Here is a 12,092-nt window from a genome sequence, read left to right as displayed (position 1 = left end):
AGAACCTCCATTTCTTTTAAGGAATTATTTTTTCAAAATTCAGAGTAGAGACTGATAAAGCACTGGAGAATGAATCTCAGGAAGATGATATTGTTACTTTGCATAAAATGAGGCACCAAAGCAAGATGGGTTTCACTGTTGATTTTGTTGGGTTTTTTTTTGTTTATTTGTTTGTTTTTTATTATTTTTACTTTTGCCCAATTACATATCAAGGCTGTTTTGAAGTTAAAATTAATAGACATTTCTCAGTGTATTCAGAAGAGGAGACTGTGAGGTGCAGGCTTTGTGCTACAGTGTCACTTCTTAACAGAGAATCCAGAATAACAGGTTGTCATGAAGAACAATAGAGGTAGTCTTGTGCAGTAAGCAGAAATTATTACGAATTTGAGCCAGAGTTGTTCTTCAGCTAATAATTAGAATGAAACAAAGAACCGTGTCAGAAAAATGACAGTGCATCACTTGCCGTTTTGTGTTAATTTAGATCTGGCTGGAGTCTTGTTACACAAGTTTATACGTAAGTCATTCCAAAAGTAATTTCCGTGGAAGCTATGACAGATATAAAGAACACAATAACACTGCTTAATAGTGCTAATACTAAAAAATTCTCAGCTGCAAAACACTTTCTTTCAGTGTAGTCACCACCATCAGCTCTGCACTTTTGCCAGTGATGACCAAGAGCCTGCATGTTGCCCTCTTAGCACTCTGCACCAGCAGAAGTGACACTGTCTCACCACTGCTGAAACACACCAGCCACCCCTCACTGTGCTCACATCCACTCTTTGGTCTCCACTGATGTTCAGCCAGCACCACTGAATGTCAGTGACAGCCATTTATTCCACATGGAGGAAGTCAGTGACACATCTTTGCTTCATCTGCATTTCCACATCAGATGCTGTTTTGTCAGACTGCCCCTCAGCTGCAGTCCATCACATGGCAACAAAGTGTAACAGAATATTGGCAGGAATGTTGCGTGTTTGTAGCACAGCAGTAACTTAGCATCTCCTTTTAATTTCTTCAGCTCCTGCTGTGTACGTTTAGAATTCACATTGCAAACCTGTACCCACAGTACCACCTCTGTGGGTCCTGCTAGGGACTGCGATGGAGGCTTATGCAGGTCACATCAGCTTAAGCTTTTGTGTGCAGTGATTGGACTCTCTTTGAATGATATTCTGCTAGACTTCACTTGTGACTTTCACTTTTAGCAACTTCTAGGAATATAATTATCAACCCGTGGTGTTATTTTTTTTGTTTGTATGTTTGTTTGGTGATGGCTGTTCTTTTTTTGAGAAGGCCTGTCATGAGGGGTAGGGAGATATGCATAACTGTGCAAAGAATAATAGTTTCCAAAATATTTGTGTGTGCCTGTGTGTATGAAACCATAAAAGGTATCCAGACTAAGTAGTGCAGGGTCTTGATTAGGTCAGAAAAGATCTGAATGTCACTTAAGCCCTATATATATCATATACATACACACATACAGATAGTGTGGGGGCAAAGCATCACTCACAGCTTTAGAAGAGACATCAGTTCTTTTACTTCATTACTATGGTAGCTGAAAGGTGATCTCATTACAGCGCATGTAGTGTACATGTTCAAAGTAAAGTCACTGTGGTGGGCCTACAGACAGTTCCCATTTCCCTCAAACGTTTAACACAAAAACCTGCATCTCTTCTACTTACTAAGTATGATATAATTCTTTTTGTGGGGCAAAGCTTAGCAGGTGTGTACTTTGCAGTGCAAATTCTGCACATTTTTTTCAGGGGAACAAACTGACTAAAGCTATTAAATTATGAACTTTCATACTCCACTTTCAGGATCCTTCTACAAGTCTTTTTCTCTTACCTCACCTCTCTTGTGATCCATGCCATGCCATAACACCTTAGTAAAGTGGGAAGTAGATGACTTCAGATAAGGCAAGAATCAAATACAGAAATTCAGTTATAAAATTTTCTTCGTCTTTTGATACAAAGTCCTTCAGTAATTTGACCAAAACTCAACAAAAGGATAACAGATACTTAGTAAGTTAGTTAATTATAATATGATTTCCCAAGACAACATCCATCCACAGAAGTACAGAAATATCATGTCACTGCAGCTACATTGCCAGAGTTAGGGCACATGCATGTTTGGCCATTTATACATATATATCATACATGCTGATAGATCCTATTGCTACTGCTCATGGCTCTATGAAATAATATTAATGATAATAATAATACTGTAGCTGAGACATCTCCATTTCCATAAACGCTATCTCCTTGAAAGCCCTTAAACTACATGAAATTGTAGCTGATTTTATTTTGTCAGTTTTGTCAGTACACTGGAAGTAGAGAATTCATCATCATATTTGGCATAGATCAGGTTTTTATTTTTGTTTCTCTTGGAATGTGTTAAGTGTTTCTTTCCCCTGCAACCCCCTCTTGGTTTAATAATACAATACTATGGAGTGAGATACAGTGAAATCTCCTAAGGCTTTTTTTAATAAGGATTAAAAGTGTTTTGTGCTTGCTGGCTTAACCCTGTGATGTATTCTCATAGTGTGGACCTGATTGATTAAGATTTAATCTGTAGAAGCATTACAAAAGCAGTTAGCCCATTCATAACATAAGGCATGTACTTTTCTGGCTTAAGTCTGGGTGGTCTTATGATCTTCATACAGATTAGGAGCGGACATTCCCTCTGAAATGAAACCTAGTGGACTTTAGGTCATTGGGAAGCTTTTAATTGAGCTCAAGTAATTTGTTAGCTATTATACTGTATTTTAACATACAGCAAATTGAGTGCTGGTCTAATGGTCTTCTAATGGTCCCCTAAGTGAAAACAATGGACCATATTACCAATGTTTAGATTAACCTGGGAATTCAGACTGCTTTTTTGTTTTATGAAAATGTCTTATGGTGTATGAAATACCCTATGGATAGCTTACGTTTATGACACATACTGGTTCTGCCTTTTAAATGGATCTCAGCTAGATGGTTTCTTTACTTTCCTTTCAGAAAAGACGACGACGCATAGACCGAAACATGATTGGGGAGCCTACGAACTTTGTTCACACAGCTCACGTTGGATCAGGAGACCTATTCAGTGGAATGAATTCGGTAAGCATCTGTGGATGAAGATATTTCATCTTAGACAGGGTACAGGAACACTGTAAGTGGCTAAAACAATGAAGAATAATTCTCTACTGAATTGTGTGAGAGAGGCTCTGTGTAAAACTGAAGAATAACCTACTAGTGTTTAATTCTAAGCCTTAGTCACTTTCATTCTAGATTATGGAATCAAGTAGTTATTGACAATATGTAGCAAATGTTGCATATTCTGTGCAGGCTATGTGTAGAATGCCATTGAAAAATTCATTCTGATGCCATGTGCAAACTAATATGGAGAAATATTTTGAGCAGTACTAGAGTTATTCAGAAGTAAACTTTCTAAACACAGCTCATAATTCAAGTTAGATGTCTGGCTTAAATGTTTGAAAGTAATTTAAATGTAATATACACGAAACTGCAGTTCACCATATTTTATGGTGTACACATATTTTTGTGTGTTCTTTGTTGAGGTTGTCTGTGTTTTGTAATTCTACTTGTAATGTGAAATATTTCCAGAGCAAGTAGTGATTTCACAAAGAGGGTTTTGTGGCTTCATGTAGATTCTTAAGGGAATTAATACTTTTTCTCCCTTAAAGTGAAAAACAGAGGCTAAGATTGATAGTGAAAATGAGCTTACAAGGATAGATTTCTTCTTTGCAAACATATTTTATGTGAAATATCTATTTCTTAAGGTCAATAATTACAAAAAGGGGTGATACTTAGATAATGAATAAAAATACTTCTCAACCTAAGAAATTCTTCTAAAAGAAAAATACTTTTGAGATGGTGAATTTTAGGAAAGAGGAAGAATGGCTGTCAGAGGTATCAGTATGGAAAGTGGAGTTTGTGCAGTTATACAGACAGTAGGTAAATAGAGGCTAAACAGATGTTTCATATGAAAGATTATCATAATAGAAAGATAATCTATAATAAATAATCTAGGATCAATTGAAAATGCTCACCAGTGTTCAAGATTTGCAGTGAACTCCACAAAGGAGCAATCTCCAGAGAAAGAGATCCTGCCTCAGTGGTAGTCAGCCCTTAAATGAGATCTGGGAGCCAAGCTCCACCCTTCCAGTAGCACAGCTACTTCACCTGTGCTCCCGCAGCTGACTCATTGCTTGCCTCAGGTGGTCAGTCAGAGGTTCATGCTGTGATCAACAGTTTCCCATATAGGAGTTGAATGAAAAAAGTCAGTTTAAATATAGCAAAATGAGGTCAATGGCAGTTTCAACTAGTTTGCAGCTTACTGTGATCAGAAAAAAAAAGGCACTTTAACTTTGTAGCTGTTAAGGAAAGGCAGAGCTAAAGAAGACATAAAAAAGACATAACTAACTGTATGCTAAATTTTCCCTTAAACAAGATAATGGAGCAGAAATTATCTGTACTGAATTATCAGAAAGGTAAATGGGCAAACATAGCTTCAACTTGATAAAATTCAATTAAGTTAGTTATAAATAAATAAATAATCTATTTAATGTGATTTATTAAATACACTGTGAGTTTAAATAATGAAGCCAGTGATCCATTTTTCATAAATTTTAAGAAAAAAAAATCTTAATCTTCCTTAAATTTTTTAAACTCTTACTTTCTTATGTCTCTCTCCTACTGCTGGTTTTTGTTTTGTTTTGTTTTGTTTATATTCATATTGCACAGTGAAGTCTCCTACTTTATTTTTTGTCATTGTATTCCTCCGTTTAGCCCTTAACTTCATATATTCCTTCCTTCTTGTAATTTTTCCTTGCCTTTTTCCTCAAGGGCCATCTGTGCTATTTCCTGATTCTGAAAGTAGGCATATGGGGAAAAAAGGAAGAAAGAATATAATGAGATAGAAAAGCAGCACAGCAGATTTGATGATATTTAATTGGTGTGATCCTCTTCTCCTTGCAAAACCTTTAAATTCTTAACATACCTAATTACATGAAAGAGGGAAGAAAGAAGAGAAAAAAAAACCACCATTGCTTTATGTCATCTAAGTGGCATCCTTTTAGGATGGGGGAAAAAAAACATTTCACTGTGCATGTTCTTGTAGCTCCAGCTGCCTCAAAAGGAGAGTGATTCAGGAATTAAACGGATACAGCCCTTAAGTTCTGCATACACTGACATATAGATCAGATATATTCTGGGGAAAATAACATTCAAATTTTGTTCCAGTGACAAATAGAACATGCCAGATGAAGAAGATGATCAGCTTGGTTAGATGCAGAACTTTTCAAACACCATATGAATATTGTTGTGCTCTCTTTCACTGACACACTGGTGTCAGTGTAGCCCTGCAGGAAATTTAGTATAACATTGCTTTGCTGCAGCTGCTTCAACTCCATAAGCATTTGTTGTGGAAAAGAATATACTTGTGCTTTTGTGAATGGAAGAAATATCATGCATGCTACTTAGCTGTATTAAATCCACGCTGGACAAATCTAAGTCTTTCCAGTGTTATTCTGAGGTCTCTGCAAAGGAGCTTTGCATGAAATAATTGCAAGTAGCACCCTGCAGGCATGGGTACCTTGATGCAACTTCATTTTCAGAGGCTATGGCCTTAAATGCATATGTTACCTTGTACTTATTGTGTATTTGTTATATATGCTGTGGTGTACACACAGAAAAGGGACTGTAAGGTTCAAGTTGTCTTCCTGCAGTTGAGAGATGTCTGCCTTTTTCAAAGCAGGAAAGAACTATGGATTCTCCTTCTTATGTTGATAAAAGTAATGAAAACCATACCTTTAAATAAGTTGTTTCCAGACAGGTAGGTTCAGTATGATTTAAATGGTTTGCCAGTTACAGGAATAATGTTAAGTGGGACATGCTTTTACATAAATGAATAAGAAACTTTCTAAACACCACGAGCTCTTGCTTGGTTTTAACAGCAGTTTTTATTATTATTATCTGAAGTTACCTATAAACTGTAGGTGTCATCCAGAAGTTATAAGTTGTCTATTCTACTTTTAATGTAGTGGTGCTAACTTCACAGGTTTATCATACTTGGCAAATAATGTTTCTCATATAACAAACTATATTACAGCTTGTCAGCTGGAGTGGGGCTGGATACCTGTACAAGATTTGATAAATTTTCTTGAGTAATCAAGTGGTTCAGTGAAAACCTGAATTATGCAGTTTTCCTTGTGAGCAAGGAAAACCTTCTATATCAGAACCAGTTATTTTATCTCTCCTGCTGAGCTGTCTGCAGAACCGAAAATTCCAGCAAGCCTGTACTGCATATGTCCTCACAAAAAAAGTAATGTAGCTTTAATGATATAAAAGAACACTTGAAAACCAACCCAAAAAGAAAACTGGATACAAGAAGATAGCACAGTTCACTTCTAACTGTCTTGTTTTCTTTGCCCTTTTCCTCCAGGTGAGCTCAATTCAGAACCAAATGCAATCCAAGGGAGGCTATGGAGGTGGCTTGTCTGCAAATGTTCAGATGCAACTTGTAGATACAAAAGCTGGATAACTTTGGGGATATATTTCCAGTAAGTACTTTCTTGGCATTATTGGAGTAGTAAGGAGGAACGTTCTTCCACATGGCACAGTTAGCTCCCCATAAATAACTGTGTGCCATATGATGTGTAACTTTAGAATGCATTTCTGGTTTTAAAAAAGCAGTATTGTGTAATCGTGGTTTTTTTTTTTTCATATAATGAACAAGAGGCTGTCCTGACTGTATCCTTAAGTCTACAGATCTTTGCAAGTAAAGTTAGTTGTGTAACATATCAAAGAGGAATTAGATTATGGTAACGTTTTTACAGTGGTTCATTAATTTAATTAAGCATAGTATGTGCGGTGTTAAATCACTGAATAGTAACATTATGGTAAAGCGGTCAATCAAATCGTTCAAAATTTAAGTTTAACATGTTTTCTGTGTTCCAGGTTTATGTGAGTTCCTACATCTTCTTTCCTGTGTCCTCTCTTTTGCCTTGGTGACTGCTTTCTGTGTTCATGACAAGAGAGAAGTAATGGCTTATTGTTCACCCTTTGTGATCACTCCAGTGAAAAGTCGCTGTTCTGCTCTGATGATGCCATTTTTCAGATTGGTCCAACCGTGCCTTTCAGTGGCATACACACATTGGCCTCTACCACTACCATGGACTTAGAGATTTTCAGGGTTGTTTTTAGTTGGTTTTTTTTTTGTTTTTTTTTTAAGGCAAATCAAAAGAAGCCTTAGCTTCCCTCACCCCTCGCAAATACTAACGCACAGCATTATGTTGCTTTTTCTCCACTCACATAACTTAGAAATGATTGAGTTTCCAGTAATGTTTTTAATCCATCACTGTTCATATCAATTTCTGAAAGGTCTGGGACCTGAAAGCACAAATGATTATTTCCTACAAAATCAGCAGAGTAGATGACCGCATGCTTTGTGAGGTTGCTTTGTATGGTGGCCCGTTTGGTGCCAGAAATAAAACTATGTATCGCAGACTGATGATACTGTTGCTGGTGAAGAATTATGCTGTGACACAAGTCATGCCTGCTTCTGAAAGAGGACTTGTGACTTGGCTGCTTCAGAGTTATGTCTTTATTTTAATCCAACGGGTCTTGAAATAATAAAGAGAAAGCTTGCATTCATAAGGCATTTGTTGTAAATGTTTGGTAAGCCAGTGTAGTACCGTATCTAAGTGTTGTGGAAGCACTTCAGTCTATTTAAAAAGCATTATGTTTGACTGCTTCAATTTCTTCTTATGATTTTTCTTAATTTTAGGCTGTATGGTCATTGCCAGTAGCAGCATGTCAGACTGCCTGCAATATTAGCTAAAAAGTTTTAGTAGACCTCTCTAAGTAGTTGGCAGTTTCTGTGTACTAAATATTTAGGGGCCATGGAAGTTGCTAAGAGCAACATACTAATCTGGCAGAACAGATGCCAGTGAAAACAACATACAGGGTGACTTTTTACTAAGTCGGTAAAAAGCCTTTTGCTCAGGTTCCAAAGCATGTTTCTTTCACACGTTGTGAAACTTGTATTTTAATTGCACTGTTTTCTGATTATCTCTGTAAATGGTCTCTTTTCTTCCTTGCTGATGGTTTGGAAAAAGTCAGTGATGTTAGTCCTGCTTGAGTTATTTTTTTATGTGAAAAAAAAAACAAAACTATTCCAAGAAGGCATTGCTGAGCCTAGTCAGATCCATTTTTGTGCATAAACACACATGTGCTCATAAATACAGACTGCTGTCATGAGTGATTCTTTACTCTTTTTCCATGCTTTCCCTGATTTCACATTGCAACAACTCTTAGACTGATTTAAAAAGTTATGAACCTACCTACTCCTCTCTCAGTTGACAAACACCACACCAAGTACAGGGTGGAGGTGGTTTGCTTCCCCTCGGTGGTATTTTTGTGATAGATGTTGGTTATCTGGTTGAATAGCTCCAATTAGGCTGTTTAGTCTTCACTGATGAAGGTACTGATTCATGATGACAGAAGATCAAGACATTCAGTCCTCTGGGTGCATAAACACGTGGCAGTGCAGTGGTTTTAGGAATCAGCATTTCCAGTGCCATGTAATCAATGAGTCTTAAATACACAATGATTAGAAAGTGATCTGAACTTTGACGTTATTAACAGCAGCTTAAATTTCATTGCCAAAATGATCTTGCACTTGTCAAAATGTTTTCAGCTCACCAGAAAAAAAAAAGAAATTGACATATTTTTATAACAGACATACTCTTTTTTTGTACATCACATTCATTCTTGAAAAAAGTCAGTTCAGTGTTGGCTTGTAGATACTAAGAGGAAATTATTGACTTTGACTCAATAAATGTTTTCTTTCAGTTGATGGCCTACCTTTTCCTTTTTTCATGAGTTACATTTATATTAGAAAAGCAACTTCAGATTGCAAATGTGTGGTGAAATTTCTCAGGAAAGTCACTTCTTGATATGGGTAATAAGCAGTTGGTAAGGCTGTTCATTTTTTTTTCCACGTCTCTTGACTGTTCTGTTGTTAAGTGGATTAATCCATTACTTTATTAGTAGTTTTGTTTCACCTACTTAGTGTGTACACCAAATAACTTTGCAAGGATCGTGGAAAGGGGGTTCTTCAGTAAGGTACAGATTAAGGGAGTGGAGCATCTCCCTTATGAGGAGAGGCTGAGGGAGTTGGGTGTCCTTGGAGGACGCTGAGAGGTGATCTCATTAATTATAAATGTGTAAAGGGTGGGTGTCATGAGGATGGAGTGAGGCTCTTCTCAGTGACATCCAATGATAGGACAAGGGGCAGTGGGTGCAAGCTTTAATACAAGGGGTTCCACATAAATATGAGAAAAAACCTGGTGTACATCCAGGTGAGATGCCCACCTGAACGTGTCTTTCCTGTTGATGGACTGATGGCGTGAGCAGCCTTCCTTATCTTTTCCACCAGCTGTCAATCACTCAGCACATTCCCTCACAGAATGCGTTAGGTAGGCTGTTATCACAGCCAGTTCTTGGAACATTGCACCTAGGAGGGAGATGAGTGTTGAGATTGACTTTGATGTTCCTCAGATTTCATTCAGTGTGCCAGCACTAGGGAGATGGCTACTCTGAAACTGTTCTCCTTAGGAGAGTAGCCATAAAACGTATGGCAGCAATAAGACTTGCAAAGAATCATAATCCTAGGAGATGAGTGTACTTCCCAGATGGTTAATGCTAACATACATTTTGGCACTCACCAGCTGTAGCCGCGTCACAACTGAACCTGGAGAAGTAACAATCTCCTGTATATGGTGTATGCATTAAGCAGCAGTGAGAAAGCTTGGCTATAGGAACATTACGACATTGTGCAACATTTCTACTCGCATTCATAAAGCAGAAAAATATTTCAGAAGGTGTAATTAGGGGACTGACAGCTACATTACAGCCAACAACACTACAGGGTTGGACTGATGGAGGAGACGAGGGAGCCGATACTGGAGGTGGGTGAATAAAGAGTGGGTAATGGGATGGACTTGGATAGATAGATGTCCAAGCACTGTACTCAGACTGCTTTCCCTGTGGTGCTCTTTTCAAGAAGGAGCTATTGGCAACAACCACAAAACCAGAGCCCAGTGCAGCCAGGCTTTTCATTTTTTACTGTTTAAGTAGTGTCAAGCCAGATACTCTTTTTGCAAGCTACAGCAGACGTTTTGGTTTCCAGCTGGCCCTAGCAAGATCTATTATAGCAGAGGGGTTGGAGCAGGCCAGGATGCAGGGCTGCATGATGAACAGAGCTGGGACATTTCTGGCAGGCTTCAGAGTTCATATTAAATTAATCTTTTTCTCAGTATGATTATATTATTATATAATATTATTCTAATATTATTGCAGGATGGTACAACAGGTGCCATGCAGTTCCACATCTCTTAAAAAATACCCTGAAGTCTATTTCCACTCCCAATACTAATGGCACCATAGCCAGATTCACGAGTTATCAGGAATATGCAGAAGGAGCTAATGAATTCGAGTAATGCTTGAAATAAGAACACAAGAAAACAGGAAAACTACCCCTGAATGTCTCACAGAAGGCTCTTAAAGTAGCATTTGCGGTGTTCTGATATTTGGTCAAGAGTTTAAATCCTCTGAAGGACAGGAGCAGGGCAGCCTCATGCTTTTGCAGCATTACATCAAGTGATAGGCATCCCAGAACATGTCCTCACCTCACTCTTAGCACTTACTGAATGGCTACTTCAGAGCCTGCTAGGGAGGAGCACAAGAACACTTTAAAAATAAGAAAACAATTTATTTATTTTTAAGCTAGCTAATATCCTTTTCATGTACTAATTGCCTTGTCACTTTCCAGTGTTCTGTACCCAGGAAGATAAGGCTGCCTCAGGGTCAGCAGAGTAACAAGAGAGTTCTCCATTCCTTCAAGCAATTACCACAAAATAAGAAAAAAAAGATCTGAGACAAGTAAAAAGGATCATCTCCCTGATGTTAAAAAGCTTCATTAATTTGAAAGAAATAATCTGCTTTTGCAAAGACTTCAATAAGTAAACCAGGGTAGGGCACAACTTGTCTCATCAGTTGTCACCTCCCTTTGCAAGTTGCTTTCACATTGCTAATTTGTGTCAGTAAGAGTATTTAGGAAACCAGTGAGAAAAGAGAACATTCCACTTCTAAACTCCTGCTTCACATGCAGCCTTCAGTCACTTTTAGCACGGATGTTGACTTTAAAAAAGACCACAGAAATGAAATCTGCATTCTGACAGGCACTGTTAGTAACGTGATAGAAGATATGCCAAACCATAAGAAGAAAGACCAAGGGCCTTGCCCAGTCAAGGGAAATAATAGTTCTTCTTGTGGGTCCTGTGAACAGCACCTCCAGAGGAAGAGTAGAGAAGGCCAGAAACGAGCCTGTATATTTCTGCTGCTACCAACAGCGCAGATCATGAGATGGACAACCCAGTACCTTGTGTACACACTGCAGGCCTTGCGGCTGGGCTGGTGTCATACCAGCGAGTGGCTCCACTGCACTGACTTCTCATTGCTCCTCTTCAACAGACGAGGAGGAGAAAATACAGTGAAAATGGCTGATGGGTTGGGATAAAAACAGGGAGATAGCTCATCAGTTACTTCTATGGGCAAAACAGACTCAGCATAAGGAGTTTAGTGTGATGTGTTGAGTGTTTCTGATAACATACCAGAGCAGTGAGAACGAAAAGCAAACTAAAAACACTTTCCCCTTATATGCCCTTTCCTGCCTCTTCCACCTGAGCAGCACAGGGGAATGTGGAACACAAGCTTCTGACAATCCATAACATTTCACTTCTGCCACTCCACCATGGTCATGCTCAGTCCTTGCTCCACATGGGTTCCTCCCACGGGATGCCATCCTTATCCACTGATCCTTCATGGGCTCCCCAGGGGCTGCAGCTCCAGCACTGCTGCAACATAGCTCTGTACTGCAGGGCCCACCCTTCAGACACTGCTCTGTGCCTCAAGCTCCTATTGCTGGCAAAACACCAGCCTCGCTGTAGGTGGAAGTGTACAAAAGAGTGTGCTTCAGGGCTGGGGGTCCCCTTGTTAAGCCAGTGTTCAAGAAACGTTTGGATGTTG

The 12,092-nt window shown here is 38.6% G+C and overlaps 1 protein-coding gene across 4 annotated transcripts in view; it reads left to right on the top strand.

The window, feature by feature from the left end:
- The window catches only part of CDC42SE2 (CDC42 small effector 2), a 61,385-nt gene extending 52,528 nt beyond the window's left edge, over window positions 1–8,857 (top strand). For all 4 annotated transcript variants that reach the window (XM_015849397.2, XM_015849396.2, XM_015849398.2 and 1 more), the window contains 3 exons: window positions 2,997–3,098; window positions 6,445–6,562; window positions 6,960–8,857. In XM_015849397.2, the coding sequence (XP_015704883.1) occupies window positions 2,997–3,098; window positions 6,445–6,543 (201 nt within the window). In that variant the 3' untranslated portion in view covers window positions 6,544–6,562; window positions 6,960–8,857. The remainder of the gene's footprint in view (window positions 1–2,996; window positions 3,099–6,444; window positions 6,563–6,959) is intronic.
- Window positions 8,858–12,092: the final 3,235 nt, after the last annotated feature.

This window comes from Coturnix japonica, chromosome Z (genome assembly GCF_001577835.2).
Source record: "Coturnix japonica isolate 7356 chromosome Z, Coturnix japonica 2.1, whole genome shotgun sequence".
NCBI classification, from domain to species: Eukaryota; Metazoa; Chordata; class Aves; order Galliformes; family Phasianidae; genus Coturnix; species Coturnix japonica.
The sequence above is the reverse complement of the archived record's forward strand: the minus strand, read 5'-3'. Positions and strand labels throughout refer to the sequence as shown.